General features: G+C 44.2%; 1 protein-coding gene across 10 annotated transcripts in view; it reads left to right on the top strand.

Moving 5' to 3' along the window:
- dysf (dysferlin) overlaps window positions 1-14584 on the top strand; it is a 68479-nt gene extending 53895 nt beyond the window's left edge. For all 10 annotated transcript variants that reach the window (XM_022761125.1, XM_022761120.1, XM_022761118.1 and 7 more), the window contains 14 exons: window positions 538-666; window positions 994-1149; window positions 1249-1340; window positions 3166-3336; window positions 3443-3585; window positions 5425-5564; window positions 5646-5734; window positions 6497-6592; window positions 6692-6833; window positions 11089-11188; window positions 13257-13429; window positions 13523-13632; window positions 13739-13886; window positions 14500-14584. In XM_022761125.1, coding sequence (XP_022616846.1) covers window positions 538-666; window positions 994-1149; window positions 1249-1340; window positions 3166-3336; window positions 3443-3585; window positions 5425-5564; window positions 5646-5734; window positions 6497-6592; window positions 6692-6833; window positions 11089-11188; window positions 13257-13429; window positions 13523-13632; window positions 13739-13886; window positions 14500-14556 — 1746 coding nt within the window. In that variant the 3' untranslated portion in view covers window positions 14557-14584. The remainder of the gene's footprint in view (window positions 1-537; window positions 667-993; window positions 1150-1248; window positions 1341-3165; window positions 3337-3442; window positions 3586-5424; window positions 5565-5645; window positions 5735-6496; window positions 6593-6691; window positions 6834-11088; window positions 11189-13256; window positions 13430-13522; window positions 13633-13738; window positions 13887-14499) is intronic.
- Window positions 14585-16356: the final 1772 nt, after the last annotated feature.

The following is a 16356-nucleotide window of genomic DNA, read 5'->3' as shown; positions in this document are numbered from 1 at the left end:
GACACACACACACACACACACACACACACACACACACACACACACACACACACACACACACACACTGTCTTGTGCCAGCCCCTGCAGTGTGAGTGTAATATAGTGTTGAGTAGCTTTTGGCTGCAGTTTAAATCCAATACCAGTGGAATTACGTTGGCCAATACTCAACTATGATGCCATATAGAATAATGTGTGTGTGTGTGTGTGTGTGTGTGTGTGTGTGTGTTTGTGTGTGTGTTCCTGTTGTTCACCAGGTTGTCGTAAGAATAAATTATTCACCAAAAACACAGAAACAAGTTCATATGAGTTTGTTGTGTCCACTAAAATAATCCTGGTTTCATTCCTTTCTCTTCTTCTTCTTTTTCTTCTTCTTCTTCTTCTTCTCTCATTTTCTCTCATCCACGTCCATCACACCTTCACTTACCCCTTCTCTTCCTATATCTTTTTCTCTGTCTTCACTCTGTCCATCTCTTCTTTCCCACTTCTTTGTCAGGTGAACAACAGTAAGGTGTAATAAGCTCCTCTCCTCTCCCTCAGGTGTACGACCAGGAGTTGGAGAAGCTCGAGGGTGTCGAGGGTCTCTCCGATTTCTGTCAGACGTTCAAGCTGCACAGAGGACGGACTCAGGATGAAGGAGAGGATCCATCAGTGGTGGGAGAGTTCAAGGTAAAAGTTCAGTCTTTTCTATTCAGCTCCATCACGTCTGGGTTTGTTGTTGTTGGTGTTTACGTTACATGATTCATTTTGTTCCCCTACTCATGTTTCGGTAACGTTGTGTTGTTCTATTACATCTTGATTTTTTCCTAAATAATGTTGGTCGCATTCTATTATATCACTTTCTGCATAACGTTATGTCACAAAACGTCACAAAATGTCACCTGCTCCGTTACACGATCATCTCTACTCTCTTGAATTTAAATTCCTTTATTATCACTCACCCCTTTAACTGCGTCTTGTCCACTTTGCTCCCCCCCTCCCCCATCCATCAACTAGGGTATGTTTAAGATCTACTCCCTGCCAGACGACCCCTCCGCCACGGTCCCCCCGAGGCAGTTCAGGAAACTTCCTCCCAACGGCATCGAGGACTGTCTGGTCCGAGTCTACATCATCCAGGCTCACGGGCTGCAGCCCAAAGACGCCAACGGGAAGGTACGAGGGGGCTGGAACAGTGTGTGGTTATTATTGTCATTGTAGACGTGGACATGGATATTAAACCCTTTAATTTGTGTCCCGCTTTTGTGTTTCCAGTGTGACCCCTATGTGAAGATCACCTTGGGGAAAAAGACCATCAACGACCATGAAAACTACATCCCCTGCACACTGGACCCTGTGTTCGGAAAGTACGTAATGTCCCCTCGAGGTTTCCGTCTCTCTGTCTGTAGCCGAATCCAAATGTCGTCCCCCTCCCCGAACACGCGGACTCTTAAACTTTACGAGCACGGCTTCCGGGAAGTCCTCGAGCGCCGAGGGCGATCCAGATCCACAAGCTCATCGCGTCTGCAGACTTCCAGAGAGTCTGGTCTTCGCTAGACTTCAACTTGGAAGAAAACGCACAGTTCAAAGTTTTATTGATGCGACATGTAAAAGAAAGGGATGATATTTTTTTATTCAGTATTTATCATCTGACCTCGGTCTGTTATTCTGCTTTAAACCCTGCACATGACTTACATTACAAGGACTCTCTCTGACTTTCTGTTTCTTTCTTGTTTTTCCTTCCCTGAAATCCAGCGTGCTGTGATTTATTGTCGTACATCTTGTGTTTCTCTAAAGCTGATGGATTTAAATAAGTCTCTGAAACTCTACGCTGTAACTCTATGTGAAAAATTAACAAACTGTGAAGTGGGTTTTTCGCCTCCACGTCTTCACAATCCGCCACAGAACACAGCAGCCGTGGTTGGTTGGTGTGTGGTTGGTAATTTGGTGAAACAAAAAGAGAAAAAATAAATACTCAATGAGGATTTGGCACCGCGTGCATGTCGACACAGTTTGAGTGTGTTTTTTGAGGAGGAGGAGGAGGAGGCTGCGTTCAAGATAAACTCGGTGTCAAGTTGCTCTTTAAGGCTTTTTATCACTTTCGGCCTGTTTTAGTTGTGCGTAGCTCCGAGCAAATTTCCACTTAATCAGTTCACCACAAACCAACTGACATATAATTAAATATGGGGCCTTGGAAAAAGCACCTGTTGCCAAGCTGCTTTTCTTTTTTTGGGTTCTCACTGTTCTTAGTCCTGACTTTTTTTTTTTCTTCAGTTTGAACTGTGTCACATATAATTATGGTTTTAGTTGGAGGCTCGGAGAAGTGAAAGCGAGGTCTGATGCGCTGCACCTACCGGAGAACAGCTATATCGTTGTTCAGCTAACGTGCTAAACGATGGGTGGATTTGCTCGCCCCAGCCAAGACTCATTGCTCAGATTGAAACTAAGGAAGATGTTTTTCCATGAACATATCTCCTGGTTTACAGTCACACTCAGAGCACGGTCGACTAAAGAGCTCGACTTCAGCAGGTTGAGTCAGTATCTGATCACTTCTCCCTCTCTGCATCCTCTTCAGTGTTTCCTCTCCTCTGAGTCCTTGTTCACGCTCACACCAGTAGGGGTCGCTGCACTCACACCGATCGCAGCAGAGCAAGGGGCACGTCACACGGCTCTCAGAGACTGGCTGAACAATCAGCTCAGTCCTTCTGAAAAACTCCTGACGAGACATTTTTCTGTTTTTTTGGTGAAGTTTTGATCTTCAGAGGGTCGAATTCAGAGTTCAGATTTCTTCTTCTTCTCTTTCTTCAGAGGATTTTTATCTCATGTTTCAAACTGTCAGAGTATCTGACATGTTGTCTCATGTCCTGTCACATTATATCATGTCCTGTCCTGTAATGTCCCGTCCTATCCCATCAGGTCTCATCATGTCATGTCCTGTAATGTCCCTTCCCATCACGTTCTGTCACATTACATCATGTCTTGTCCCGTCCCGTCATGTCCCATCAAATCATGTCACAGAATCTCTCATCCAGTCAAACTCACATGCATCACATCACAATAACATGACATCACACTACGTCACATCTCACGTACAGCTGTAAACATCACGTCCCAAGAAATGTCTCGTCCTGGGACGTCCCGTCACAAACGCTTTAATCAAAGCTCTGACTGTCTTCCTTCTTTTTCCTCCAGGATGTTTGAGTTCGCCTGCTCCCTCCCCCTGGAGAAGGACCTGCGGGTGATGCTGTACGACCACGACATGCTGACCAAAGACGAGAAGATCGGGGAGACTGTGATCGACCTGGAGAACCGCTTCCTGTCCAAATACGGCGCCCTGTGCGGCCTGCCGCAGTCCTACTGCGTGTGAGTGGACGCGCTTCACGCCTCCTGTCACCGATTCACTGTCTGTTCGTCGTTTGGTTTCGTCTCTGCCTCACACGCTCTCCTTCTCCGTCTCTCGCCCCGTCAGCTCGGGGGTGAACCAGTGGCGAGATCAGCTGACCCCGAGGCAGCTGCTGGACAGAGTGTGTGAGCGGCGGAACCTGCGGAAGCCGGTCTACCAGGACGACGTGGTCCACTTCAGGGGAGACCAGTACACCGTCGCAGACCTGGGTGTGTGATCCGTGTGTGTGGTTGTGTTTCGATTTAGGGCGTCACACACACACACACACTCACACACACACACACCTTCCACCATTAAAACAGAGTCCGTTCAAATGAAAACACAAACTGCACAGATGTAGTGGTTCTTACACGTTACAGTTAATTCACAGCAAATAAATCACTCTGCACTCTGTTCCCACTCCACCCATATCTCTCTTTCTGTTTCATTTTCTCTCTCTTCACTCTCACCCTTTTCTCTTTTCTCCCCCTCCCTGCCTTTCATTTCCCTCGTCCCATACTACACGTACCTCATTACCTCTCTATATATGTTTCAACCCCTGCTTTTGTCCTTCTGTCGTATTAGAAATCCTTTTTTCTCCTGTTATCATCTCCACTGTCCTTTCCTTCTTCCCTCTTTTCCTTTTTCCTCTCTGAACCTGCTCCTCTTCCTTCTTTCCATATTTCTCCTTCCTGTTTTCTATCCTCTCTTTCTCACCCTTGTCTCCCTCTTTTCTTTTTCTCCTTTGTTTCCTTCCTCTACATTTTCTCACCCTTTCTCCTCCCTTCACTCTTCATCACTTACCTTCCTTTCTCCTCCTCTCCTACTGAGACGGCAGAACTTGGGAGGGGGGAGGAAAGGAGGATGGAGGGGGGAGGAAAGGAGGGGGGGGGTTCAATCACAGGACCACCTGAAGAGCTGAGCGATGAGATAAATATTCAAGATTAATTTTCACACACACACACACACACACACACACACACACACTGAACCATCACATATGTTCCATAGCTGCTGCGATGCAAGGTCACGGTTGTCGTTTTGGTGATTTATGGTACAACTGTGAGTGTGTGTGTGTGTGTGTGTGTGTGTGTGTGTGCGTGTGTTTTTGCGCAGTCAAGCCAACGTCAACATCGCGGTCGTCTCTCGGTTAGCGAGGAGCGCCCGTCGCGTTCTCTTTCCAAAGTTGCCGTGGTTACCGTGCGTCAGCCTGCTGTCCGTCAAAAGTGGTTGCTAATTGGCTGCGAGGCGGCGCTCCTCTTCCTCTTCCTCTCCTCCTCCTCCTCCTCCTCCCTTTTCCCCCGAACTTTTTTTCTTTCCTTTCTCTCCGTTTCCTCTGGTCTCTTCTCACCTTCCTTCCTCCTTCAACTCACCTTTCTTCCCACTCTTCCTTCTACACCTCTCCTCTCTACTTTTCATCTCGTCTGTCCCCTTCTTCCGGTGTCTCATCACCTCTGCTCTGTTCTTCCTTCATCCTCTCATCATTCACCCTTCTCTCCTTGTCTTGTCTCCTCCTTTGTATCTCTCTGTCACTTCCTTTTTCCTTTCTTTCTTTCTTACCTTCGTCTACTTTTTTCTTCCAATCTGGTTTTCTTCTCTTCTTTTCACAACCTTTCATTGAGCTTCCTCTCTTCTCTCCTTTCTTTTTTATTAGTTTCTGTCCTCTTTCACTCTCCCTTTCCTTTCCTTTCCTTGTCTCCTCTCCTCTCCTCTCAGTCGAGGTGACTCTAAGTTTACAGTCATAAACTTTTGACGTTAGCTTGATATTTTCATGTTGCTTGGAAGCAGCGCAGATTTTCCTCATCCCTCTGTGATGCAGAGACCAGTGAGCAGCTTAGTGTGTATTAATGTCTGAGTGTGTGTGTGTGTGTGTGTGTGTGTGTGTGTGAATAATGAATAATTCCCTATGTGAACCACTCCCCTCCCAGTCCGCCCAGTTTTCTGTATTTCCATTCTCCACTCTGGGAGCTTTAACAGTCATTTAGTCAAGAGAGCTATGACCTACACTTAAACCTCTGTGTGTGTGTGTGTGTGTGTGTGTGTGTGTGTGTGTGTGTGTGTGTGTTCAGAGGACAAACACGAGTCCAAACATCACCTCGGTCCAATTAAAGAGCGACTATCCCTCCACATCTTGAGGAAACTGGGGTTGGTACCTGAACATGTGGAGACCAGGCGGCTGTACAGCCCATTACAACCTGACATAGAGCAGGTAACACACGCCCCACGTGATCATACATGTGTCTTGTTTCTTTACACACCCTTCTGATTGGTTGTCGGTGCTGTCCGTCAGGGGCGTCTGATGATGTGGGTGGACATGTTCCCCAAGTCCCTGGGACCGCCTGGACCCCCGTTCAACATCACGCCACGCAAGGCGAAGAGGTAGAAACATCGACGCACACAAACATCAAGTGTCGTGTAGACGAGCAAATCTGGGAGGAATCGAACTCCAGTCAGTCTCGAGATCAGTCAATCAATCGATCAGTTTGTCAATCTATCGATCAGTTAGTTAGTCAGTACTTAAATGATTGATCAATGGATATGTAAATCAATGAGTCTGCTAATAGGTCAGTCAATCTATGGATCAATTTGTCAATAAATCAGTCAGTCAGTCAATCAGTCTGTCAATCTAACTATCACTTAGTTGGTCAGTCTTATCAATTGGCCAGTGTGCCAGTCAATCAGCTGTTCAGTCAGTCAATCCATCATTCAATCAGTCATTAAGTAAACTGATCAATAGATATGTAAATCAATAAGTCCACCAATTGGTCAGTCAATCTACACTATGGATCAGTCAATAAACCAGTCAGTCGAGTGGTCAATTAATGTTCAGTGTGTCAGTTACTTGGTTAGTTGGTCAATCCATCAATAAGAGTGTCTGTCAATCAGTCGATCAAACAGTCAATCAATGAGTTAGTCCGTCTAAATGAATATGTCATATGAATATTTGTCAGTCATTCAGGTGAATTAATCAATCAATCAATCAATTTAATTAAACTATAACCAGTTTAATTAACCAACCAGTTTGGGGTCTTACAATCGATTGATCAATTATATTTTTCTCAGTCACACTGTCAGTAAAGAGTGATCAATACACCAATAAATACATGAATAGTTGAGGTGATCAGATCTGTCGTCGTTCAGGTTTTTCCTGCGTTGCATCATCTGGAACACGAGTGACGTCATCCTGGACGACCTCAGCCTCAGCGGGGAGAAGATGAGCGACATCTACGTGAAAGGGTACGACCGCGACCTCCGTCCTCTCAGACACACACACACAAACTAATGACGGTAACACACAACATCAACCGGTGTCCGTGTCCGTCCTCTGTCCCTCAGCTGGCTCGACGGGCACGAACACAACAGGCAGAAGACCGACGTCCACTACCGCTCTCTGGGCGGAGAGGGAAACTTCAACTACAGGTTCCTGTTCCCCTTCCACTACCTCCCCGCAGAGCGGCTGTGTGTCGTCGACAAGAAGGTAGGAACGATTCCTTTTATTCTCATCTACCTTTTTTTTATTTTTATTATTATCCATCTGTTTTTCTTCTGCTGAAAAACTTGTTTTTACTTCACTGACGGTTCATTCGGAGCGACCAGAGACGAAGACGGTGACATTTCGGTTGAAGTTTTAACCATTAAAAGGAGCTATTTGTAAGTTTTGCTAATGCTACATAGCTAACGTTAGCATTAGCAGCTGTTCACTCACCAGTCTAGAAGAAACTTTGCGAGTTCAGCCTCTTTTTCTTCTACTGAAGTTAGCACGCTAACCAGGTAGCGCCGACCCGTCTCGTCACTTTTCCGATAGCGACTCGGTTGTAGCCTCCAATCTGCCCTGAAGACGTAATATAACCTCTTGCCTTGTAAACGCAACAATTGTTGAAGCTCTTGCTAAGCTACGTTCGGAGGCAGAGAAAAACGTACAAATACGACATTGATGCAAAATACAAACAAAGGCTTTTTTTTGTTGTATAACACAATCTACATACCTGTCATTTCCACTGTTTTCTATGTTTTATTCTTCTCGTTCCTTTACCAATCTGCAGTGATCCTCCATCAGCAGAATTAATTCACTAGCAAGAGCGAGTGAGTCAGATGTTGTTGGATCTCCGAGACTCAACAGAAACTTCTAGTGAAGAGCTAAAACAACATCACACTGAAAAGTGGAATAACAACATGGCTGTCATCTGCTTTTCTTGGCCCGAGAGCGAGCCTCTTTAGCCGTTCCCAGCCGACATGTTTTACGATGGCGTTCGCCCGCTCGTAGCAGCATCTTCAATCAGTGAGCCGCTGAAAAGACGAGAGGGAGTTTTAAATTTAAAAAAAGAAAAGAAAAAAGAAAATCTCTGCTGGGTGGAGAGTTTTTACTCCAAAACACAGCTGGAGCCAGAAACTGAGTTTATGAAGCCTGAAGCCTCAACGGCTGGTGAGTTAATCACTGAGTCACAGGGACTTGATCAACAACACTATCAACACTCAGTTGTATCATCACCAGGACACCATCACCAGCGCTGTGTTTGTCTCAGTATTCTGACTTTAACCTGAGAAATTTACTCTCAATTTTAACTGAAATTTGTTCTTGATTCTCAGTTTAAAGCTTCAACTAACGTTTAGTTTCACTAACAATTCATCTGGTGATTATTTCCTGGATGAATCATTTCAAATTTATATATTTATACATATTTATAAATATACACATATAAAACAGTTGATAGTCCATATGCAAAATAAAAGTCGTTATTTATCCTAAGGGAAGACAAAAAAGCAGAACTTAAACAGGCCTTATATCACAGAACAAACAAATCAGTTATAAAGAAAAAAACTGTGTTGTGTTTGGACAAGACACTCAAGTTGAGTCTGCAGATCATTTATTTAAAGATCCTTACGGTAAAAAGACACTTCATTAGACGCCCATCAAACACAATCTCCAAATAATTTGAGGGATAAAAATTAGAGGAATAGTTGTTTTCATCTACTCTGTTATTATTTCTTGTTAAAAAGTGCATTGTTATTGGTTTCAGCAGTATGCAATCTAGCGTAATAATGTAACCTCACATTTATGCCAATAGAGCTGATTTGATTTGAGAGAGAAAGATAGATGGAGGAAATGAGGGAGAAGACAAGATTCTGTACTTAGCAGTCTGGCAACAAAAAGGAAGTTGATTGATGCTGTTAGATATTGCAGAGAGCAGTTACACGCGCACACACACACACACACACTAAGACACACACTCGTATATAGCGTCCCACCCCTGCTTGTGAAGGCTGTGGAGTGATAACTTAATGTACTTGGACTGAGTTAGTGGATAAAGTGAGCCAAATGGTGCGCACGCACACACACACACACATTGACACGGACATGTTTTAGCAGGCACACACACACACACACACACATATGCGGGGTGTCGTGTGTTTACACTCAGTGTTTGTGTGTGTTGTTATGACGTGTGAGAGCATGATGTGGATTTAGACTCTGATTTAGAGAGTCAGTGTGAAGTCATTACAAAGACGACTCCAGTTGTCATTTAAACACGGAGCAGGTATGTTGTGCATATTTGCAAAAATCTGTAATAACACATTATATTTCTCTGCAAATTCAAAGTCAAGCATCACAGAGTCCTAGACCTCTGAGCAAAAGTCATAATAGAAAGCACATAAGAAGAACGCAGACTTTGACCTGCTCAAGAGTCTTTTGTACGATTTCCCTGAGAGCTCAATACACCATCACTTAAGAAAATGTAAACAGACAAACAAATTGCAAATGCTCACAACGCGACAGAAGTGTTTCTTGGGGACACAAAAAAGTGATGAACTGGGCTGGGATGCACTTGCATAGAAGTATTATAATATAATTCAATATAATACATCAATTTCATGTATTTTGACCACGGTAACTGTTGCACTTATATGATAAAACAACGACTCCCTACCTTTGAAGCAGTCGTTAAGTCCAATTGTCTGTCTTTTCCTTGATCAAAACAATCAAAAGTGTTTCTCATAAAAGCATTCCAGGTTGTGAATATTGTCCTGAGAAGAAACAAAAACAATTTTTTTCAAGTTCCGGCTGTGGGGCTTTGGATATGTTTGTTCTTCGGTAGTTTGTGTGAGTGAACTAGCTAATCTTTTCTCTGCCTAGAGACAACAACAACAAAAAAGAAAAACTAATTGGATAACTCTATTTTGATGGTTTTAGCTTCATTTCTGAAGCTGCTATAACTAGCAGCTAGCCCCCTCTGTTGGCCAAAACAAGCGCAGTTAAAAATAGGGGACATTTTTTGGGGACAGCTCCAGCCGGGTACAGGCCACCAAAAAAAACGGGGACTCCCCTTTTTACTGCCCTTTTCAACTGTTTTCAACATCATTGCTGGGTGACGTAAAACTCTTCGCTAGCACTGCTGCAGCGTGGGAATGTGGCCACAGATTTACTGCGAAATACAGAGAGATTCCCCTGGTTTAATCAGCGCCGCGCGGACTCGTCTGGGAAAAGTTCCAATGTAACGCACGTTCATTTGTGTAAAAGTCCCAGAACTGCAGCTTTAAACAGAGACAAGCGACTGTGGAAAGAAAGAAAAATTACATTAAAGTTTTGCCAAAAGCCTCCCTCTCCTCACTTTGCTATAAATCGATCATCATCTGTCCTGGTTCATAGAAAGATCCACAAAATTCAGAGGAGGGAGTTGAGGCAGCCACTTTGTGTGAGGTTGCTAAATGGAAAATCTCCTCACCGAGTATTTTAGGGAAACATTACAGTATTGACATTTGCTGCTAATCACGGGGGACTTATTTTATTTCAGGTGTGAAAAGCCATATTTTTTATCGACACAACAGCAGCCAAAGGGTGTCACACACAGATAAAAAGGACGAGTGAGGGAATGGAAAGTGAGAGAGAGAGAGAAAGAGAGGAAACTCACCCGCGCACCAGCTGCACGGTGAAGCCCATTAGCACAGAGGTGAGACAGGCTCAGATACTGTCTGGCAGTTTAGTGTGAATTCACCAGAGGCGATAATAGGTATAATACACACACACACACACACACACATGGTTGCACCTGTACGGATGTGTGTGTTCAGATCTACACACACATACAGCTGGAGTGTGGAAGTGGTGATGTAGTGAGAGATGTGTCGACGTAGTGCCGCTCCGAACTGAGAGGAGCCTCCCGACATGTTTCCTCTCTCTGCTCTCATCAGACACAGTTTCACTAAATTCATAAAGGGACAGGGAATAATTTATGACAGTAGCAGCAGCTGCACATAAACGATGGCTTCAGAAGACGTTTTTTGAAACTGGTTATGACGAGGTTTCTGTCTGAAGGCGAGGATTTTTATTGACGAATAAGAAGAGGAAAAACCGAACTCACAGTGGATAAATGAAAAAGGGGGGAAAAAAGTCACAAATGTGCAATAGATAGAAATGAACTCACATTTTAGAGGTCCCATATTTTACCCTTTTCCTGTGTTTTATTTTGAAGTTTTGATCCACAAGAAGATATATTTGTAATTTCTAACAGTCAGCCAATCAGAAGAGAGGAGGCTCTGAGCCTCTCTTCTGATTGGCTGACTGTTTTCTGAGTGATCCAATAAAAATAAAACAGATTTCAGGTAAAAGCACTCCTGCAAAGGTTTGCATGGTGGGTCCAGGTGGGCGGGGCTTGGGGACTGCTTTGATGTGACATCACAAAGTTAAGGAAGTCCTGACCTTAACATTGACGTTCCTCTCTCATGTGTATCTGCAGGAACACTTCTGGAGTGTGGATAAAGCCGAGACTAAACTGGCTCCTAAACTCACCATCCAGATCTGGGACAACGACAAGTTCTCCTTCGACGACTACCTCGGTAAAACACACTGCTCCGAGAAAGTGTGTGTGTGTCTGTGTGTGTGTGTGTCTGTGTGTGCGTGGGACAATGTGTTTAGTGTTGCTTCGTTATTTTCTGTTGACCTTTACCAAGTTTTCCATGTGTCGTCATGTGTTCATGTTTTTAGACCTTTTAAACAAAGCAGAGAAAAAGAGTTATTGCATTTCTGCTGTTACATTAAATACATCATCTTGAATGAGAAATTCTGCTTTTCTGATTGGTTATCAGAGATTTTATAACCTGGATAATCATGATACATGTGCAACAACAAACTCAAATGTATTTTTACAGATTTAGTAACAGTTACAATCTCTCTCTCTCTCTACAGTCTCTAAAGCACAGTTTGTGGCTTTTTCAACTAAAATTTATTTCTTAAACCTTGTGAAATAATTATACTTTGTTGTTTTGTCATTAACTTCAGCACAATTACAGATTGTCGGGTGAATCTGACACCATGGGATCTCAGCTATCGTGGCCCTTTTTTACCTTATTCAGTTTTAATTGACATGAAAACAGTTGTAGGTTTCCTGGAAATGATCCATATTCTGCAGGTTCAGAGTCAGAGCAATCCTGCACACACTGGCCCTCCTGCTTGTAGACATTCACACAGTTTTTTCCCCTGATTCCTGACTGAGGTTTATGTGTTAAATCCACCCAGGGAACCGTACGTGCGATGTAACTACTGTGATAACATTTATCTTTAGAATTAACACTCCTCCATTTCCGCTGTGTCGGCACATTTCACAGAGAGGAAGGGCCGATTTTATTTTTTCTTCTCGAGACTCAAGCTGTCAAAATTCTGCCTTTCATTCACCCCTGACGCGACCCCACCCCCGTCCCCTTAAAAATAACTCACCGCCGTGCCCCCCCCCCCCCCCCCCCGTTACAGTTCATCTTCTCCCTCTTTGCTAAACGAGGGAGGATGATGGTCTGTAGGCCGAGCGTCCGTCTGCAGTGTGAGAGGAGGAGGAGGAGGAAGATGAGGAATCCAGATCCTGATGTGTTCCTGTCCATCGGCGTCTCGCTCCGCTGCAGCGATTCCTCCCGCACGAGTTTACGCATCTCGTCCAGTCTGCGGCCGTGTCGCCACCTCAAAGCATTTTTTCCGCGCCTGTCTGTCTTCGGCTCATCAGCTCGGACCGCTGGCTGTTAATCTCCCTGCGCGGTGGGAGGGTCAGACACGAGCCATTTTCCTACAATCACCCCGTCAAACTGCAGCTAGCCCCTGGAAAAACATTTCCAGTGGACGTGTTGTTTCTCCCCAGCCGTCCATCAGCCCAGCATCCCTCCAAACTGAATGTCAACAGTGATCAAAACTTCACCAACCACCGCTCACCACAGGATCCTCCACAATTCACTACTCCCTAATTAGTCAGTAAGAAAACCTGGCAACACGGAGAACTGACGCTGCTGGTTTTTTACTGACCTGAGCATCGTTTCCCAGAAGCCTCGTAACTGAAGACACGAGCGGGAGAAACTGAAAACAACACGTGTCATTGATGTTGTTATTGTTTTCATCCATTACATAAGTGATGTTTTATATAAAAATGAGTGATGATGTTTAAATTAGAAACCCATGAAGTAATATTTCACTTTTCTTTCATCTTACAGTCACAATTTTTGACATTTTTATAGACGTCAGTGTCCAGTTTCAAACATAATAAATTCAGTAAGGCTTTTTACACTGGGGAATAAATCTTCTTCATTCAGCGTTTGTTTGGAATAAAAAAGATCAAAAAGAAATAAGATACTAATTTAAAAAACAGAACATTTATATAAGTTCAGTTTAGAAAAAAAGGAAAAAGAAAAATGGCTGAAATATAAAAATCAGTGAACATAAGAATGTGTTTCTTTTGCACTCATTAAAGTCAATGTGAGTAAGTGAAACAATTATAATGTTCAGTTTCACTGTATAAACTGAGCATTGACACTGAGCGCCAACTCTCAGCCCGGCGTGACGTTGTTTGATGTTGACCTCCTGGTTGCCATGGTTACTTTGTCCCTCGCGGCCCAGCACCGTGTGAACACGCTCTAAATGTCTCCTCAGGTCACCTGGTGATGGACCTGAACCACATGCTGCGTCCGGCCAAGTCTCCGCAGAAATGTAACCTGGAGCTCCTGGACCAGCCGGTGGACAAGCTGGTGTCTCTGTTCGAACAGAAGACGGTCAAAGGCTGGTGGCCCTGCACCTGCGAGCAGAGCGGACAGAAGATCATCGCTGTGAGAACACACACACACACACACTTCCTTCATTAGCAAACACACACACACACACACAGACGCTCAGGGACACGTCTGTTGTCTGTGTTTCAGGGGAAGGTGGAGATGTCTCTGGAGATCGTGACGGAGCAGGAGCAGGAGGAGCGGCCGGCCGGCGTCGGCAGAGATGAGCCCAACATGAACCCACACCTGGAGGAACCTCAGTGAGAGACACACACACACACACACACACACACACACACACACACACACACACAGACACTGTAGCAGCGATCATGATCTGTAAACCTCCCTCTGCTCTCCTCCCAGGCGTCCTGAGACCTCCTTCCTCTGGTTCTCCTCCCCCTACAAGACCCTCAAGTTCATCCTGTGGAGGCGCTTCAAGTGGTTCATCATCCTCTTCATCATCCTCTTCTTCCTCTTCCTCTTCCTCGGCGTCTTCCTCTACTCCTTCCCGGCAAGTTTGAGATCAAGGACTGAGATGAAAAAAAAAAAAAATCAAAAATATTATAAATACAAAGAAACAAAAACAGGAAAAATAAACTTTAAAAAAAGAGGAAAATTAAATTGAAATGGAACCGTATTCTTTAATTAACTTTCATTGTAAAATAATGAATGTTTTGTATGTCAGCGCAGTTATACTTTCATCATGTTGTGTGAAGTGGTGATACTGTAACAACATTATTTACTGTATGTAGTTTTTTTTACAGTGTATGTTTTAATATGACACCAGGAAGTTGTTGCCGGGGTAACAACTAATGCAGATTCAGATTATTAGAAATTAGAGATGAATAAAAGTAACTTCTGAAAACTAGCACAACAGTAAAGTAAATTTAAGTCCAAACACATGAAGAAGAATCAAGATAAAGGAAATGACGGAGGATTACAAGGAGTAATAAATAGAAGGTGTCTGTGGATGAGACAGTAAACACAATAAAAGCATTAGCATTAGCATTAGCATCGGTGATGAAATCAAACCAGGCTGAGAGAGAAAAAGAAAAAAACACATGACCGAAGTGCAAAATAACTTCCTGCATCTTTTTTTTTTTCTTTTCTTCTCAAACCCGCAGAACTACGCTGCCATGAAGATGGTGGGACCTTTTGGACCGGCCAAGGCAGCGGAGTGACGATGGAGGAGGAAAACGAGACACGAACAGTGAGGAAACGCAAAGTCACGACTCTGGAAGCTTCATGTGAATTCTCCTCCTCGTCTTTCTCGAGTCTGTTTCATTCAGAGCGAGAACGATGAACCCGGGGGAAGTGGATCTGACTCCAGACGCTGTTCTGAACACACGGACCTGATTAGTGAATAGTGTGTGTGTTGGTGTGTGTGTGTGTGTGTGTGTGTGTCCACTGACAGACACTGTGTTATTACCGACGCCTCCTGAGTGATCATCGGGTCTCGGCCTCGTGTCTTCGTCTTCCCTCCGTCAGCGCCAGAAACAGAAGCCGTGACTGAACGGCTTCAAAATGTCAAACTTCGTCACCTGAAACTCAATTTAAGAAAAAGATAGAAAACTTCACCAATTTCTCTCTTTGAATCATCGTTTTCTCAGCCTCCTCATCCCTCTTTTTCTCCTCTTCTTCATCCCCCTCAGTCTCACCCTCCTCTTCCTCTTTTCCCTCTCGTTCCTTGTCGTCCTGAGTCTTTTTCCTCCTCCTCATTTTCTCCTTTGCATCCGTTCCACTTCCTTTTCCTCCCAGTTGTCATTCTGTTCTTCCTCCTCTTCCTCCTCCTCTTCCTCATCAGTGAGTTTGCTTCTCTTCTACTTCCTTGTCCTCCTGCCTCAAGTTATTTTCCTCCTCCTCCTCCTTCAGTCTTTCAGCGCTCTCAGGGTTCAGCAGGTTAAATCGCTGGATTTGTTCCTGCTGATCTCGGGGTTTCAGCTTTATTAGCACAAAGTGTGTTTTCAGATAGATGGATGTGGGCAGATAAGGATGCACACACACACACACACACACACACACACACACACTGTGCAGAAGAACCTGAACACAAACCGGAGTCATGCTGTTTAGTCTGTTGATGTAATCTGTATTCTTCTTCTGTCCTGTGTGTGTGTGTGTGTGTGTGTGTGTGTGTGTGTGTGTGTGTGTGTAGATATTCATAAGTGTGTGTTTAGGTCAGGCCAGGGTTATGAGGAACACACACACACACAAAGACACACATATAGTGCTGAACAGGAAGGGTTAGAGGAGAGGGACTAATCCACCCAGAGTCTATGGGATTTCCTGAAGTACGTTTGTACGTTTTCGTGTGTGTGTGTGTGTGTGTGTGTGTGTGTGTGTGTGTGTGTGTGTGTGTGTGTGTGTGTGTGTCTCAAGGTCTTTTGATCCTTAAATAGCGCACACCAACTGAAACACGGACGGATGATGAAGACGAACTGAGCCGCAATTAAAAGACATGAAGAAGAGGATGAGAGAAATATTTTAACCCATTCTTCTCTTTATTTAATTTTATATCTGTTTCTTCTTCGTGGGTTTCTTCTAAAGTCAGATTTTTATTTTTTATTTTTACATAGTTTGCTGTGGTCCTGACCAGAGTGGAAAAATTGACATGGACCCGTTTGGTTCGCTTTAGGTTCACACCAGCCGGTTACGAGCCAACCAGGCCCCGTAAACAAAAGTCACATGGACCCGCGAGCAGCTCATTTATTGGACGGCGCCTCGGTAACCTGTCGTCCTGCCAGGTCAGGGGGGCGTTTAGCGCTAATTTACCTTCTCTGGAGTTTTAAAATCTGTTAACGACACATTAAAAAAAAAAAAATAAAAAAAAACGTCTGAATTCGAGCATCAGCCCAGATTCAATGCGTCTCGCTCGCCTTTCCAAACACGAGGAACTGACTCGCTCTCGGATGTCGACATTCGTCTCCTTGCACCCACAAACTCCTGCATTGTGTGTTTTTTTTGTTTGTTTTCGTCCTGCA

This window comes from Seriola dumerili, unplaced genomic scaffold (genome assembly GCF_002260705.1).
Source record: "Seriola dumerili isolate Sdu_G_001 unplaced genomic scaffold, Sdu_1.0 BDQW01000388.1, whole genome shotgun sequence".
Lineage (NCBI taxonomy): Eukaryota > Metazoa > Chordata > Actinopteri > Carangiformes > Carangidae > Seriola > Seriola dumerili.
Note: the sequence above shows the minus strand (reverse complement) of the source record. Positions and strands in the feature narration are given on the sequence as shown.